Here is an 18,421-nt window from a genome sequence, read left to right as displayed (position 1 = left end):
CTATCTAATCAAATCATTCACACAACGGTCATAACGTGCACAAAAAGGAACGAATGACTTCCCATTTCGCTAAAAGAATGTGGGTTATTCTATTTGTTGTAATTCTATAGCCAAAAACAACACCGTTCCTGCGCGCATGCGTACATTCTACTATACGATTTGCACAACGGTCTAACATCAAAGATGGCGGGAGCCTCCGACCCACTGGAGGACATGCTCTTCAATGAGGTAGATGAGAAAGCAGTTAGCGACTTAGTTGGCTCTTTGGAATCACAACTTGGTAATCAAAAGACTTCTACTGCTTCGTATTCCGAGAATAAAGGAGAGGGACCTTCGGGCGCTGTCAAACAGTTCTCAGGGAAAGTGCGTGATCAAGTGGGGTCTCTGGAGCAGCCACAACAAGGGCATCCAAAAGCGGGGTTAAATCAGGAACCTAGCGCCAATGAGGCTCTCCCGAACAAAATACTCGCATCTACTACCTCTTCCGTTACTACCGGGAGCGTTATAAACGCTGGATCTAATTTACAAACACTTGGGGCATCTCCCACTATTTCTCATGTACCGGGATCCGTAACTTTGGCGACTCCGTCTGCAGCTGCTAGCTTCAACAGGGCTACTGCTCTGGGTTCGGCGGGCACATCGGTAGTGACCGCTCCTAACCCAAACATCATCACAACGGCGGGTCTAAGGGCAGTTTCCCCTGGATTACAAAGTTTAAACGGCAACACCGGAGGTGTGAAGTTGGTGAACGCACCCGCTATCGCTCCACAAGCCGGAGCCAACAGTGTCATAAGTACTGTTAGTGCTGGTAGCTCCAATATTATCGTGTCCATGTCCTCCCAGCCTAACTTTACTGTACCACAGTCGTCGGTGGCTTCTTCTACAATCACATTACCGAGACACCCTAGCCCATTGTCGAGTTTGTCCCAGAATGGTGTAGACCCTAAGGGTTCCCCTCTCATTACCCCAGGTGTAGCTTCCTCTACGGTCACTACATCTCAGGTCATGAACCACAACAACCCTCTCATGCATACGAAGATGTTGGTGCCCAATCAACCTGTTTCTGGAAACTCTGTCATTCTCGGCAGTACTCCGCCACCTGCAGCTAACTCACCCATCAGCCAGACCGTGACAAGTACCACTGTCACACTTGCGGCTGGTATGAAACCAGCCGTCAACGGAGTTGGTCAGCCGGCGGTGACTATAGTGAGGCACCCTACAACGCCTGTAATGGCAACGTCAATCCAGCAGCAGAGACCAGGGCTGGTTGCAAACACCACAAGGACTGCTGCGCCTCAGATAGCAGTCAGACCTCAACAGCAGACTACCATTCAACTTCCTCCGGGATTTACCATACCTCCAGGTAAGGAAACAGAAGTGAACTGCCGGTAGATCAGTGCTGCTGCTGATGCAGGTAATATAGGTCACCCAATTATCTCATTAAAATGAATATCTAATGCAAACCCTGTCTGGAAACATCACAATCCTTATCTCCAAAAATGTAACTGCATCGTATTCGTATTGAACATTCACTGATCTTTCAACACACATAGACTGGTGTTCCCTCTAGGATTTGTTACACTGTTTTAATCAGAGCAGAGCTCTGGGACAGATTATTCAGAAAATGTTAATGGTTGTCACCTAGCCGTTTCCCCACCTAAGACTAGATAGTCTCTCCTCCCAGAATCATTGCATCTTTGTTGTGATGTGCTAACGTCACCTTAAACAGAATGGTACAGAGCAGCTTGTCTCTCTCCCTCTCCTCCCAGGCATGGTTCTGGTGCGTACTGAGACGGGCCAGTTGGTGATGGTCCCCCAGCAGGTTCTGGCCCAGGCCCAGGCAAAGAGCCAACAGGGCCAGGCGGTGTCCAACATCTCCCCCAGGCCTGCCACCCCAACAGCCGGCGCCACCATTCGAGTCAGCGCCCCCAGTCCGGTAAGGAAAGCATATTGTGTGTGTGTGTGTGTGTGTGTGTGTGTGTGTGTGTGTGTGTGCGTGAGGTTGCTATATCCCTCCAGGAGGAATTTTTTTATGGTTGGTCACACTGTGTCTCACACAAAACTACAGCCCTCTAGTTCTGACAGGTGAAAAGGATGGGGATAAAAAGGGCTATATGCAAACAACCGCACATTGCCTATTTGTCCAGCATTCCTTTATTCCTTGCCATCTAACTTCACCTTGGGGAGAAATGTGCACAGGTTGAGAAGAACATGCAGCAGCCTATGCACTTCAACGTCCCCTTTACCCAAATGTCTTTTGGCAAAGAATAAAACTCGGACCAACTGCATGATGTTGACACACTCAAATATCACAATATTCTGACGGATCACATTGAGCAAAACTTGACATTTTTGGGGGAGTTTATACAAATGCTTATATAACATATTTATTAGCACAGACTCAAACATAAATATGATGAAAGATTTTCTTAAATGCATTCACGCACTGGGAAGATTTGAAAAATATAACACAATTATGTTTATAGACACATTTATTATATTGTTAAGAAGGATTGGAGACTTAATGTTACAATAAAGAAATTAAACCAAATCTCTGTCAAGAAAATGCCAACAGCGCACACAAAGCAAAAGACCTCTGCCCTTGACTGTATAAGTGATGGCGGTTTCGTCCTCATTCCGCCCTCCTCTCCTCCTACAGCTTCCTGGTACAACCCAGACTGTCCGCCTGGCCTCCCCAAATCAGCCCAGAATGGTTCAGGCCGGTTCCCCCTCTCCCTCCGTTGTACAGGTGCGTGGTCCTCCTCTACATTTGTATTGGCAACATATCGGTTATCAACAGATCAAGTTAAAGTGACTGAAAAACTTGAAACAATACGAGGAAATCGATAGATTAGAATTACGCAAAATTGCAAGGGTTTCATTGAACGTAACCTGATGCTTAATGCACAACCTTTATAACCCTCAACAACATAATTAGAAGTCCATTACGGATTTCTGTTGTCATCACTTCAGGCTTTAGGGAAAAGTGCATCACTAGATGTACCACCCGTTCTGAACTCTCTTCAAACTCCCATTTTATTTGAAAAATAAGATCAGATTCCTGTGACTAGTATTTACAAGCATGATATTTAGAGTCACTGCACATCTCTGCTTCTTCCCACACAACTCTTCTTCCCTGTGAGCCACTGTGCTAAGAGCTGTGCCTGCTAACATCAAACTGTGGATTTAGTTCCATCCATGACGTCATCGTGTCATTGTCCAATCTCCCAACAGGCCATCACAGTGGCGCCCGCTGGAGCCAGCGTCTCGGGGAAGATGAGCAACCCTCCCCCCAAGCCCGGGACGGTGATCACCGCGGGGGGGCACGCACTGGCCAAGCCTGTGGGTGTCCAGCCCGGCCTCGCCATGGCCGGTGGGACGCCAGGGACGGGCGTCTCCCCCGCCCCACCCCGCACAGCCATAGTGTCACAAGTACGTACCCTCCCACCTACCGAGACTCTCGCCGTGTTCCGTTAGTTGTTATCGGTCGGAAGTCCGGATTTAACGACGTCGGAGTAGGAAGAAATGAATAACACGCAACCTCAAATTGGAAGTTCTTATTGGCGAGCAAGTCTTCTCATCCCCCAGTTCCACTTTTCCGCATCATGTACAGACTGATTAATTTAACAGATTTTTAAATGTTTTTATTGAAACACATAATATTGAAACATATTGTTATAAGGTTATTAGCTGTTCCAAAGATAATCCGATCTTAACGCAACGGTGGCTATCGACAAGGTTGTCCATTGTTTTTAATTTATCCAAGCTTCCCACTCCAGGCGTCCCAACTCCGACTCAAACCCCACACAGCATCAACCTACCTGATACAGCTTAGGAGTCTATGTAGTTCTTCATGAACAAAACTATTTTGTATGTTTCAATGTTAACAACGTGCCTTGTTTATGAATTTGAGCATTGTCATTATTTGGGCTTGACCCTGGTTATGTAGGATGGAGGATGCACATGGCCCTTGTTTCTCCTCAACGAAAATTGCAAACCTAAACAAAGCAAGCCAAATTCTCTACATGATCGTGCAAACAGCAGCATTGAGGCAACCAAAACAGTCAAGTCAAATTAATCAGCATACCTGGAAATTAATGTAAAGTGTTTCACAGAATAAGGAAGGGTTTGTACACTCATGACTCTTGTGACTATTGATAAAAAGTAGCATATAATGCATACAGCATTCGGTACAAATTGTAATTTTGTTACCCACCGTGTCAACTATAGGTAAACAATATTGATAATCTATTCTCTATAAGGTACCCTTGTGCCTTTTAGGTCAAATATGTATCCTTTATTTCAGGGTCTGGATACATATCTACAAATGAGAATGAACTGCGCCTTGGTGCTGTAAAGTAAAATGTGGAATTACCTGATTGTCCTCTGATGTACATGTTTCACAATTACAGGAGATGCAGGAAAACGTGAAGAAATGTAAAAACTTCCTGGCGACGCTGATCAAGCTGGCATCCCATAATTCACCCTCCCCGGATACCTCCAAGAATGTGAAGACCCTGGTGCAGGATCTACTCGTAAGGCCGGAGCGTTACCCTTTAACCCATACCATTAGTATTCAACGGACTGAGGCTTTTATTATGAAGTCAGTGCCTTCCGTTTGGTAGTTCCTGTTAAACGGTCTCTTCTTTGTTCCCCAGGATGCGAAGATTGAGCCTGAGGAGTTCACCAGCCGCCTGCAGGCTGAACTGAAGTCCTCACCTCAACCCTACCTCATCCCCTTCCTCAAGGTACTCCCACAAAGACTGAAGGAAGAAATAGTGCAACCACAAATTACATACAGTGTCTTTTAGTAAATATTTATGGTTTTCTTTTATCACAGACACATATATTGGTAGATGTTATTTTCTTTACCTTGACATATTTTGACGGATATACTTCCGTCTTCATCAGAAGATAACCACGACCTTCTGATGAAGACGGAAGTATATCTGTCATAACATGTCAAGGTAGAGAAAATAACATCTACCAATATATATGTGTCTGTGAAAAAAGAAAGCTATAAATATTTATCTCAAGTGTAGACACAATGAATGCATTACAACTATTGTCTTTTAGTGTTTATATACTCTATATACTTTATATACTCTATATGCATAATGTATAATTATTGTACAAACTTTTTGCTATGCAAACTTTGCAATGCTTATCATTCCTGAATGCCAGCTTGAGTTACGTTGCAGTCATTTAATTTGTGCCATATCAAACTGTAAGAGTAGTTTAAAAAATGGGAAGAAATGGTAATTTACCTAATGGAAATCTACAGAGTTGAGCTGGCTAATCCTATTTTCCATTTGATTGGTTGGTAATAAATACATTTCCTGGTCACCAAAATCTATACAAGGAAATTGGTCATACATTTTTTGTCAAGGAGACTTTAAATGCACACAGCAAAACCTTTAGCTGTTTGTTAAAAGTTTCACTCATAACACTTATTATGAGTCTGCTACTGTTATATACCAGGGCAGTAGGCTGATCTCCACCAGTTTAGTCTACTCCCCATACCTTGGTACATCATTTGTTTTTTTATAGTTTACCGGGGAGGAAATAGTTTTCCACAAAACTGTACATCAACGAGAGTAGACCAACAATACACTTCCACTGCATCATGTCACAGCAATAACAGACAGTTACTGTAGTAACTTAAGGTTATCCTACGATGGTGCCTCTGTTAAGAAGGGTCTAGTAAGCCAGCCAAACTATTTTGAATGTTTTGTAAAGGGTGTGGGACCTGGACATGTTGGCTACTGTTAGTGGTCATAATACCCAGTTATGGATATATATATTATTTTTTTTATGCCATTATCTACAGATTATCTGGAAAACAACTCTATCACTTTGACTATGCTCACATGAAGCCGACAACATCAAAACAATCCTTATTTGAAGCAAATGACAGATTTGGGCTCAGACTTTACACTACTGTGTATTTGTGACAGTATTACAATGCGTCGTTAACACAGGAGTGTTTTTGCAGCCGTGCTCTGATGCCACTGTTCTTTATCATTGATAGGATGTACAGTAACCCATTTTGTTTCTTGGGGGTGTCCACAGAAAAGCCTCCCCGCGCTGCGCCAGTCTCTGCTCAACAACCAGCAGTCTCTGCTGGCCTCCGGCAACGCCCCCACCCAAGTCTCCCCGGCTGCCACCTCCACCATCAGAGCCCGGCTCCCCAACAGCCCCGTCATGAGCCCCGTCAGGACGCCCACGCCGCTCGCAAACAACACCACCATGGTACCCCCCAATCGCCGTGACGCGGGGCCTTAGGGGTTTGAACCCGGAACTAGGGATGGGTTATTACTGCGTGACTGAGTTCAGTGTAGTGGGGGGATGTGGGATCCATGGATGGCATCGATCCAAAGCTCTGAAACCTGAAGCTAGTGGCAGGATAGTCTAGTGGTTAGGGGGGGGTCGGTCCTCAGGAAAAAGGTGCTGGTTCAAGCTCCTTATGGCCGCACTCTACTCTGAGGCATCCTTGAGCATTCTGCCTAATCCGTACTTAATACCAAACATATATGGTAACGCCCTGTGAGTGCTTTAAATATAAGGGTCTGGTTAATACTAATAGTAAATGTTCAACTGTGAGTAAAAGGCATTTGATTGAAACTTTTGTTGATCCACAGTATAAAAGCGTGTGTGGCAACGTAGCTCTCTTTTGTTGTAAAGTCATGGTGTGGATCCTGTCATGTGACGCCTATCCTCTGCCCTCATAGGGTGTCAGAAGACAAGCGCTCCCGGCAGTCCAGACCCGCATGCCCATGGTCATCACCCAGACCCTCAGAACCCCAGGTACACACACACACACACACACACACACACACACACACACACACACACACACACACACACACACACACACACACACACACACACACACACACACTAAAATGTTTTAAAAAAATAATCCGGGAAATTGCTTGTTGTGATTGTTGATTTGATTGTATGTGTTCTTCAGGTGCAGTGGTGAGGGGACCTTCTATCATAGCAGGTAAAAGTCCTGCTAACTTGGCAGTGCAAGCCAATCAGAAGAAGCTGAGTGACCCAGGGGGCGGTTTCAGGTGAGTTCATCTATGATTGGCTCTTCTTATTTATTTTCTGTTGGAGCATTCATTGGGATGCAGTTGCACCAAACAACCACAAGAGAGCAACCTCTAGCCATCAGCCTCATCCCATAGGATATGAGGTGATCTGGTCAACCTGTATGTACGTTTCCTGTAACACCCCCGCCTCTCTGTGCGCAGAGACGACGACGACATCAACGACGTGGCGTCCATGGCCGGGGTCAACCTCAACGAGGAGAACGCCCGTATCCTGGCAACCAGCTCGGAGCTGGTGGGCACCAAGATCCGCTCCTGCAAGGACGAGGCCTTCCTGCCCACGGGCCTGCTGCACCGTCGCATCCTGGACACAGGTGTGGGGGGGTCTCGGGGGGACACGGCCACCGCCACAGTTTAACAGGGTTCATCACAGGGGGGTGTAGTTCAGGTGTTACGGCCACCGCCACAGTTTAACAGGGTTCATCCCAGGAGGGTGTAGTTCAGGTGTTACGGCCACCGCCACAGTTTAACAGGGTTCATCCCAGGAGGGTGTAGTTCAGGTGTTACGGCCACCGCCACAGTTTAACAGGGTTCATCCCAGGGGGGTGTAGTTCAGGTGTTACGGCCACCGCCACAGTTTAACAGGGTTCATCCCAGGGGGGTGTAGTTCAGGTGTTACGGCCACCGCCACAGTTTAACAGGGTTCATCCCAGGAGGGTGTAGTTCAGGTGTTACGGCCACCGCCACAGTTTAACAGGGTTCATCCCAGGGGGGTGTAGTTCAGGTGTTACGGCCACCGCCACAGTTTAACAGGGTTCATCCCAGGAGGGTGTAGTTCAGGTGTTACGGCCACCGCCACAGTTTAACAGGGTTCATCCCAGGAGGGTGTAGTTCAGGTGTTACGGCCACCGCCACAGTTTAACAGGGTTCATCCCAGGGGGGTGTAGTTCAGGTGTTACGGCCACCGCCACAGTTTAACAGGGTTTATCCCAGGGGGGTGTAGTTCAGGTGTTACGGCCACCGCCACAGTTTAACAGGGTTCATCCCAGGGGGGTGTAGTTCAGGTGTTACGGCCACCGCCACAGTTTAACAGGGTTCATCCCAGGGGGGTGTAGTTCAGGTGTCACAGCGGCACAACCGGTAAACGGAGCAGTGCAAATCATAAAGGAGAAGGGAACCACGATAAAATCAATGTATATGTACAACTGCTGTGCAACATGAATTAAAGTTACATTGATGGCCCAACCACTAATCAGGAAAAGTTACCCACTATCTCACTGATGGCCGAGATGGAGATGAGCAATAGGGAATGGAGAGTTGTTTTTTGTTTTTTTTCAAGTTTTACAACTGAATTTGTTTTAGTTGTGCTTTTTCCAAGGAAATTCCCCGGGATAAGATGTTTTTTAAAATGTTTGTCTGAAAGGTTGTAATTTATCCCACAAACCACACCAATTAAGAGGCGTATGAAGCCCCCTGCTGTGTTACTTTGTCTTCACCGTGCCCGTCTCTGTCCTCAGCCAAGAAGTTGGGTGTGACCGAGGTGCCGGCCGAGGTGGTGAACTACATTTCCCATGCCACCCAGTCGCGACTGCGCTCCTTGCTGGAGAAGGTGTCGGCGGTGGCTCAGCACCGCGGTGAAGGCGGGAAGGTATGTAGACGACTCTCTTTAGGTTATCTGCTGATTTAAGCGTTGATGCGACACACCTGTGCTCTGCTTATCAATGCTGAATTCAAGCTGCGTTTACAGGGGCACAGGCCGACCTGACCCTAGAATAACACTGGATCGAAGGTGGGGGTCAGGGTATCTGAGTCTCCTTTTTAATCTTTCGTGACGTTCTCTTTCTGATCCAGGACGAGGAGTGGGCGGAGCAGTCCTCAGACGTCCGCGCTCAGCTGCGCTTCTTCGAGCAGCTGGAGCGCATGGAGAAGCAGAGGAAGGACGACCAGGAGAGGGAGATTCTACTCAAAGCAGCCAAGGTACTCGGAAACACTGAAATCTAGTGGTTTGCTCTACTTTTGAGAAGTTTCTTGGAGTACAATTGGTATGCACAAAATAGGACGTGTGACCAGCCGTCCAGAAAGACAGGGGGTTGACTTTATAGAGATGCGCACATTTGTTGTTTGTCGTTGATAAAGCCCACTCTAGTGTACATTCGGAGCGATGATGCCTTGACGTGTGGGTATGGCAGAAGCAACTGTTTCAAACAGTGGTTGCACTTCATTGATGCATTTGTAACCCAGGTTACTAGGCCTTTATTAGAAGTCCAGTTTACCAGTTAATTGATAAATTAATTAATATTCCTTATGTGGCAGATAAAATGAATAAATAGGATTTATGAATTAAATCTTAAATATGTTAATAAATAGATTAATATACACAAGTTCATTTATATCTGTTAAAAAGAGTATTTTGTTTATTTCAAGTGTGGCGAATGTGCCTTTCTCAAAGTGTACCAAGATTTGGGTGACATGAGGAGTTCACGTAAGGCAACATAGCTTAGCCAATCAGACGCCGTCAAGGTGTACGTGCAGTTCCTCTCTCTCTCTGCCGGACCGTTGTCGAGGAGTGAGTCCTTTCACTCTGTCACTCAATGCACATTGCAATACCCCTTTCTCCTATAGCGATCTAGACTCTTCTGATTTTTCTGGCCCACGAGTTAATGCACTGATAAATATATAACTGTATCTCCCAATCCTACCATCGAAGGTTAGAGCTGATGAGGGTTACACATTGCCTGTGTGGGAAGGATCTGGACGGATCACGTGTGTCTTTAGGAAGAGGTTGGGATGTAGCTTCCCTCAGGTTCCTCCAGGTGGAGTAGAGGAGCTGCTCTTTGTAACGTCATGTTTCTTTCCTCCACCCAGAGTCGTGCCCGGCAGGAAGACCCGGAACAGGCCCGACTGAAGGCTAAGGCTAAAGAGGTAAGCGTTTGAGTGTGGGTGTTCATGTGACTTTGAGCGTCTAAGGCTCACAGTACCTCTGTTTGGACCCAGTGGGCCGCTGGCGTCTGCTGTGCGTTGCTGTGCCTGTTGTTCCATCGTGGTGGGAGTCTTCCCAATACTCAAGTCCTACAAGGGGCAGTAGAATACAAATTCAGATGCTTCCTGAACAGAATCACTCGCCAACCAATCCAAGGACACCAGACAATGGGGAAAAGAATTGATTGTTTCCCCCTACGCCGCCAAAATAGTCTGTGGTTGAGCCTTCGTGTGACACACACACACACACACACACACACACACACACACACTGCATCATCCTCTTGTCATTCTCACTGTCCTTCTACGTGTCATAAATTGGACTGTCCAGTACAATCTCCCATCACACACAGACTCATTCACTCACACACACATGCTTTATGCGTAGCAGGGGATGGGGTTCAGGGGGGAAGGACAGTCAGGGTTCTTCTTGACAGAGCTACTTCAGGCTGGCCCTGGGGAGCCCAGAGGTCAAGGGCCATTACCCATAAGTCCTCCTGCCGGGCCCCAGGGGCCGACGTGGTGGGGAGTCCAGTCCAGACACGTTAATGTCACCTGGAAACCCAAAACAGCGACACTACCCGAGGGGGGAACACAAAACGAAAAAATACCTCATATTGTACGGTGCAGACCATCCTAACTTTACAGTTGGGGAAGAGGTGGATAACAGCGGCCTACCAGTTCTCTCCCCTGGATCATTCCTCCAGGAGCCCCCTCCGGCGCCGCCCCACCACACAAACAAGGGCTCGGTTCCCCTCCGTTCCCTTCTCTTCTCCCGGCCTGTTCCTCCAGAGCAGCTTCCAGAACAGGCCACGCCGCGGGCTACGTCTGCCACTTGAGATGGAGCATCGCATGCAGTCATTTTACATTTTATTAATCAAATTTCTAAATGTTGCTTTCACCTGTTTGCCTGGTCAAGAGAGAGCACGTGATGTGATGATCCATTGCTTTCATTATTGAAAGGTTTGATCAGACCAGATCTACTCTGATTCCAGCCTAAGTGTTACCTAGTCCAGTCTACTGGGTTGAGTTCTCCGCAGCAGAGTGGTGTTGCTGGGCATGGCCTTCTGCCACCCCAGGCTGGATCATTTCATCCCAGACAGGGAGAGACAGGAGCCCCTGGCTCAAGTCTGCTTAAGTCAGCATGCAACCTTTGGTCCCCAGTGATATCTGCCTTATCTTATCAGACTCTTGTCTGTAGTGAGGTCCATCGGGATAGAGTGCTTTTTATTTAGGACTCGTATGTATATGTTCTACGTACCAAACACTGAGACTGGTGGTGTATGTTTGGAGCAAACACAGGATAAGCCTGCTGGTATTGATCCTGATGTAAGACCATAAAGCAAGGATTCTGTGGTCTTGTTTGTAACGCAGTCAACGATGGTTGACAGACTGGGATAGTAAAGAGCACAAAAACACACCCAGTTTAACATACTATGCGTCGTATGTGTTCCTACACAAAACATAAAAATCGACTGGGATGGCCCCTGGCAGTAGACCTTTGTCCAATCATCGATTTGGCTGTCCAGCACCAAGATCCTGTCTGCACTAGTGGGGGGAGGAGGGCAAATGTACGTGATAATGAGTTTTTATGCATGACCACGTTTGAATGGTACTTGGCTACCTTATGGAAGGGTGGATATTGCCATGCCAATTACATCTCCCTACCGCTCTTCCGTTGCACTGCAGGGGGTCGGGGGGAAGAGGGGGTCGTATGAAAGATCAGGGCTGTCAGTAGAACCAGATAGGGCAGGGGACAGACAATAGACGACGTGGTATCAAAGGTCTGATGTCCGAAACGTACGGAAAGAGTGCTTGTCCGGGGTCCAGCTATAACAAGAGTTTAATAATTACTTTGAAGACCCAAATACCAAATGTTGAAGCTCTTTTGTACTCTTAATTGCACAATTTCTCTGAGCAAGTATTGTAAAAAATAAACAAATCCATAAAAAGATGCAGAGATCTGCGTTTGACCTTTGTGTATCAACTTGTGGTTGTTTTCCACCCGGCCCACAGATGCAGCAGCAGGAGCAGGCTCAGATCCGCCAGCGAGACGCCAACCTCACCGCCCTGGCCGCCATCGGGCCCCGAAAGAGACGCAAGATGGACTCACCAGGGTCCTCCAACGCCGGGGCGGAGGTACAGGGCACACTGCGTCACACACTGCGTCCCACACTGCGTCCAACACTCACACTCACTCGCACAATCGCTTATTAACTCACTCACACACTCACTCACTCTAAAGGCCCATTCACACCCTACGGTAAATACGGAAAGGAACCCTTTCGTCCGGTCCCGGAGGTCGTTTCGTCCGTCAGTGGGTCCGTCGCCTCTGAGCTTACGAACCCGGAGTGCTCCGGGAGAAACGAAGCAATACCAACGGAAATCGAGGCAGCAGTATAGAGTCTGAAGTCCAACCATTCGTGAAAATAGAGAGAGTAGTATAATATCTGATATGTATATATATATTGTATGTTATCGTTTTATACTTATATTATACTATATACATGACCTTTTTATTTTATTGTTCACCTGCTTTGGCAATGAGTTGCAACATTTTGAGGAGATAATCTTTTTTTAGCCGATTTCATATTACACAAAGCAAAATCATCGCATGTTTGCGATTGTCGATGCCGGTAATTTGTGACACGACAGTCACTGCCCTCTAGAGGATGTATTGGGTAACATCCATAACAACGCTGAAACCGGACGGAGGTATGAAGGGTAGTCCCGGAGACAACGTTTGGTACGGACGGACGAATTTCGTCCGGATCCGGAGGTATGAATCGGCCTTAACACTCACACTCTCGCTCACACGCTCACTAACTCACACACTCAGTCACACACTAACTCGATCACTCTCCTCACCATATAACTGGACCAAACAAGCTTTGTATTTCCACTCTGTTTTTTAAGCATTAGCTCTCATTTGACAGCGATACATTTGTGTGTGTCAGCACTACATTGTTATTGTAAAGGTTGTGTGCCGATGCTGATTCAATGTCTGAAAAAGTGTTGTTCTCTTCAGTCCTGTTTACACACAGTCTGTGTGTTTATTGTGGAAACACCGTACCATCCCGCCTTGTCTGCTGGCGTTCTACAAGCGGCCTGTGCATGAGTCCTGTCTAGAGTGAGGGGGACCGTAGTTGAGTGAAGGGGGCCAGGCTAGGCCCCGGGGCCTGGCTGTGGGTCTGTCAGCCTCTCCTGTCCCTCCCTCCCCCTGAGGGGCAGCCATAGATTTAATCTCTACAGAGAAGAGCCCCTGGCCCCGCCCTAGGTTAGGGCTACTTCAATGTGACCCCCCCTCCCCCCTCGCTCATTCTCTCACGCACATATCAGGCCTTAGGCGGCCCCCCCAGCCACCCTAGACAAAGGCCTCTGTGCAAAGAGAGACAGAGGGTGAGAGAGAGGGAGAGAGAGAGAACAGGATTAGGGGCGGAGGGGCCTTGGGCATATCAAGACTGCGCAAGGTAATGAACTTTAGGAGCTGTTGTGTTGCAGTAGCGCTGTATAGAACTACTAGTCAATTTAACCGGAATCAGAAACAGGCTGAAGACTCTCGCTGTGTGTGTGTGTGTGTGTGTGTGTGTGTGTGTGTGTGTGTGTGTGTGTGTGTGTGTGTGTGTTTGTGTGTTGCCATGCCTACTGGCTGTTGTGGTGTGTGCGTGCGTGTGTGTGCAAGCACCTGCCCGGGGCCTCATTCCTATCCTCTAATGTCAGCTCAGCCCTCTGGTTCTGGTGCCCCAGCAGCCACAGTAGCACGTCTGTGTTTCTATGCAGAAGCTCAAAAACCAGCAATCGCCAAACTGCAGCAGAAAGCGCAAGCACAAATGGCCCGAGCTTAGGTTTAGATAACCGGTCAAGATGGCTTCCCAAAGAGAACTTCTGGCCATTTGTGCCACTTTTGGCTGTATCGGCGAAGGGTGAAAGCAATTAAATGTTAAAAAGAATTGAACCCTGAAATAGAACGTTAGCCATTACCCCCCGCCTCCAATTACAACATGCCTCTATCCCCAACTCAAATTCCTTGAGGGTTTTTGATATTTAATCACAATCAGTTGAGTGGGGTTGATTTTGGCTTTTCTATTCTGGTTAGTGTTAATTATTCCAATAAGCATTGGCAGCTCACCTTTGTGTCAAACACTGCAAATAGATAGATAGGACAGATAAGGGGATAAATTTCACATTTCAAACATATTAAAAGAAATGCGGTTCTCTTGTCAATTCACCCCGAAGGCTTAGAAAATACAGGCATAGCCTGGATCTGTGCTAGCATTCACATGTTTTTCTCACGTACAAACATTCACTTCCAATGGGCTCCTGAGCTACGAACCAAGGGGTGTCTGTGGTTCTAACTCTGGATTGACCGTCCTGCTGATCTATACCACCATACATGTGTTCCTCTCTGCCACTACGGTGACGTTTCTTGTAAATGCTCAATGGCACCTGGGGCAAGCTCCAAGCAATGGGGAGAGATGCTTGGAGTTATTGCCACAGTGAGCTTAATTACTGTTCCCAATTCTTTGGAGAGAGGGCATTTTTCAAAGGCTTTCCATGTATTACCTTACAGAGCTTAGAATTGTCTTCATTTTTGGCATTTTCGACAGATTTTAAATGAATAAAAAAAATTCCCCTCCCAGCCCACATTACACTTCTAGCGTCTTGGTTCATCTAGTCTGAATAGGAGCCTGTGAATGCCTCCATGGCCCCAATACATGATAAACACCTTTGCAAATAATCTTGACTTGACTTGCCTTGAGTGGCTGTCCTGGGGGTGGTGGATACAGTGCAGGGCGGGGCTCCCACTCACGGCTATTGGCGCACCTGTTGTAATATAAATGTGCGGTGAGCCCTGTGCAGGTCTAGGCTGGGCTAGCCATTCACTGAATGCAGAGAGGGGGAGGCTATGGCTATGCGTTGTTAAGATGGGTCATCAAGCTCTGCTGAGCAACGCTCCAACGGCAAAGTGTGTGATGAATGAGACACCTTGAAGCCGGGCGGAGCCATGACGCTTTGTGCACATCATTTAATTCAGCTCAGCGCGTGTCATTTGCTCCCATTTGTCCTCGATCGTCTCCCCTTTTTTCCCGTTCCATCTCGTGCATCGATAACCGTCTCGTGAAGTACAGTCACTTCCAATGCCTGCAGATACAAGGCCTGCTTAAAGGGGCAGTGGCGAAGGTTTTCATGTGAATAACTGTTTTTATATGTCGCTCTCTATTGCCGAGTGAGGTACCTCAACGGTGTTAGAGCCTCTGGCCCTCAAATTAAAGCCCTGTATTTGCGATGTTGCAGGATGTTACCCACTGTTTGTCGGTGGTGAGGCTGTTTGAGCGCTTATCTCCAAACAGCAAATTGCAAATTGAAACCGTCGCCATGCGAGAACTGCACTTCCTGTGCCGCCTGTGCAAAGGAGCACAGAAAGTGTGACCGCATACAAATGATATTTTCCTCTGAATGCAGAAGCAGCCGCTCTGCATCATGTCGACCATAACAACACAGAACCCTTTCCTCTGTGTCAATAGCAACTAGGGCTCGGCCATTGGGCCATAACTAAAGTCTCCTTATTTGCTGGCGCTCTGTGGCCTGAACTGGCATCTGCATTTCACCACAGGTCTTTGTTGCAAGTGCTGAAATAAGTTGTTTGTGTTCCCCATAAACATGGTAATATGTCTTAACTGATCATCGACATTATATCACTGTAGCTGAAATAAGACCTTTGTTTTTTTCCCCAAAATACAACTTGAGCGTTCCACTCTGCTTGGAACGCCGGTAACGGTCTTTTCAACACCATCACTCGCTCTCTAGGGCAAAACAAATCAGCGGAGTCTAGGACTTTTAGAAATCATGATTTGCAGTTCAGGTATTTCACAAACCAGGGGAAAGTTCAACTGCTATTGAATCAATTGAATAAAAACAAAAATGCCACGCCCTGCTACCTACGTCCTACTACCCACTCTGGTTATTAATGTGTTGCCATTCTGCACCATCTAGGAGTGTATCAACGACATGAGAGTATGTATGTATAGATAGACATGGTTTTATATCATAATGCCAGGGCATCACGGCAACCCTAACGGCGGCTCCGCCCTCCGGCCGTGCCTCACCACGCCTCTGCTCTGTTCCCCCCCCCCCCCAGGTGGCCTCGAGCTCCGGCTCCGGCAACTCCCCGGGGGGCAGCTCCTCGCGCCAGCAGCTCCGTACGCGGATCACAAGAGTCAACCTCAGGGACTTCATCTTCTGTCTGGAGCAGGAGCGCACCACGTCCAGGTCCCTGCTGCTCTACAAGGCCCTGCTGAAGTGAGGCGTCCCCCCCAGCTCCCCCTACGGCCCCAGGAGGTGGACCCCCTCCTCCCCATTCAACCGCAGAAAACGGGGAACACCCGCCCACCCCATCAAAACACAGATGCAGTTTTTAAGATATTTTTTTAGAGATACATTGATTACGTTGGCCTGTGTCCTGGAGCTATGTGTGCCCCCCTTCGCCCCCCCCCCCCCCTTCGCCCCCCACCTTTACTTCGACGCCCTCGGTTTGCAATACAACCCCCCCCCCCCCTCCCCCCCCCTGTTTTCTGGGACTGCTTTCATTCGCCCTGTTTGCAGCGCATCATCAACGCGAGCGGACGCCTGACTGCCTGCCTGCGTCGCATGGGCTGCAGGTGGGGATGTGGAACGTCTTATTTAAAAGAGTAGCCCCAGTGCGTTGGGGGGTTGGTGAGAGGACGGAGCCTGGCCTGGTCACACCGCTGCTGGTGGTGGTGGGGTGTTGGGGTCGACGTGAGGCCCCCCCCCTGCCCTTTACCTCCGGAGCTGCCTTCAGTCTATGAACTCTCAACCCGGCAAACCTGATCATGTTTAGCTGGGGGATACTTCTGTCGGGGGTGCTGTTCTAACCCCCACCACCCACTGGCGGATATTCCTCCACCCTCCCCACCCTCACACCCACCCACCCTCAGGAGGCTATTTTTCTTTTGAAGATGATCGTTTTGTTCGCCCGTCTCCATCTTACGTTTTTTCGTTTATTTTCTTTTCATGTTAAGTTACTCGGTTTGACTCCATTTAAGTTGTCTACAGGGTGAACAGAGTGCTGTGATGTGAACATCGTTTAAAGTGCTGCCATGTTGTGAGTGTCGGATCTGGACGGCAGTGTTTCCCCGGCAAAGTACATCCACACAGTATTTCGCATAACAAAAATACACATGATTTTAACTGCTTGGCAATTCGTCTCTAGATGCATGTAAGTATTTTTATATGTGTGGGTGCGAGCGTTTGTGTGTGTGTGTGCGTGTGTGTCTTTATGTACTACACAAATTCATCCAATCGTTTTCCAGGAAACAGTTCCACATCCCTGACTTTAAAGATGGACACAAACTCACACACAGTTGGGTAACCCTTTGTTGCAACGATTCATGTGGCAGTACACCGGGAGCTGGCTCTCTCACGGACAGTGAACTCACTCAGGCTAGTAAACGATGAAAGACTAACAAAATAATAACACGACTACGTTCCGAAAGAAACAAAGTTCCTTCATAACCATCATGTCTTCTCCCTGCCGTGTGTGTGTGTGTGTGTGTGTGTGTGTGTGTGTGTGAGAGTGAGTGAATGCTTGACATGCTATTATAAAACGCTTCAGAACCTCATCACAAATACAATCTGTTTAAAAAAATATATTAATTTTGTCTTTGTAAGTTGTATATGAATTCACTTCACAATGTCGAAAGATTGTTTTTAAATGGGTGTATTTTGGAATAGTGTACATTGAAAGTTTTAACACTTTAAATGTCTTTTTTTAACTGTAAGAGACATTTGATTTGTATAGCATATAGCTCTAATTGATTACTAAAGATGTGGAGTGTTTACCTTACTGTCTGTTCACAGCCCGGGGTGATTCCCCAAGCAACAGAATCACCCATTGGAAGGATACAATTTTTTTGCGACTATTTATATTTCCTACATACTGTATTCAAGCCTGACACAATTCAGGCAATGCAATTTTACTATTGTTTGTACCTTTGCAGAAAAATTTAAATAAAGAAAATGAGTAAAAGAAGCTTGGCTTGTGTGTCACTGGTGGGATGCTTTGTTTGATCAGTTGGTGTGCTTAAGAACGGCATATTAATTGATCTGATTTTAGTTATTCATGTACAATTTGTTTCCAATGTGAAGAATGTGTATCCAATGCATGATTGAGGTGGTGTCAGGAAAAAAATATTTTAAATGGCTCAGCATTTAAAAGGTAAGCACAGTCTGATCATTTCAATAGGATGAGGTTATTGTAGTTAGATAGTGACACTAAAAGACTGACACTTTTTTGTTTGGTTGTTTATATCAATTAAACTGTACAAAACAAGGATTCTGACACAAAGATAACAAATACATTAAATATA

General features: G+C 47.0%; 1 protein-coding gene across 1 annotated transcript; it reads left to right on the top strand.

Annotated features, from left to right (window-relative positions):
• The first annotated feature begins 168 nt into the window (after positions 1-168).
• Positions 169-17,980, top strand: LOC307080882 (transcription initiation factor TFIID subunit 4-like). Its single transcript, XM_079743839.1, has 15 exons — positions 169-1,363; positions 1,770-1,936; positions 2,660-2,749; positions 3,235-3,432; positions 4,413-4,535; positions 4,659-4,748; positions 6,073-6,252; positions 6,732-6,807; positions 6,974-7,076; positions 7,260-7,429; positions 8,573-8,703; positions 8,907-9,032; positions 9,921-9,977; positions 12,051-12,173; positions 16,174-17,980. Exons 1-15 carry the CDS (start codon positions 184-186, stop codon positions 16,336-16,338), a joined length of 2,979 nt encoding a protein of 992 aa, XP_079599965.1. The 5' UTR covers positions 169-183; the 3' UTR covers positions 16,339-17,980.
• The last annotated feature ends 441 nt before the right edge of the window (positions 17,981-18,421 follow it).

This window comes from Pollachius pollachius (genome assembly GCF_949987615.1).
Source record: "Pollachius pollachius genome assembly, chromosome: 9".
Taxonomy (NCBI): Eukaryota; Metazoa; Chordata; class Actinopteri; order Gadiformes; family Gadidae; genus Pollachius; species Pollachius pollachius.
The sequence above is the reverse complement of the archived record's forward strand: the minus strand, read 5'-3'. Positions and strand labels throughout refer to the sequence as shown.

What these genes read in the sequence shown, in the direction of transcription:
- LOC307080882 (XM_079743839.1), top strand. Translation starts at nt 184, where the DNA reads ATGGCGGGAGCCTCCGACCCACTGGAGGACATGCTCTTCAATGAGGTA. An exon ending in GACCCAGGGGGCGGTTTCAG is followed by an intron (nt 7,077 to 7,259) that starts GTGAGTTCATCT and finishes CTCTGTGCGCAG; the next exon opens with AGACGACGACGACATCAACG. An exon ending in CCTCCAACGCCGGGGCGGAG is followed by an intron (nt 12,174 to 16,173) that starts GTACAGGGCACA and finishes CCCCCCCCCCAG; the next exon opens with GTGGCCTCGAGCTCCGGCTC.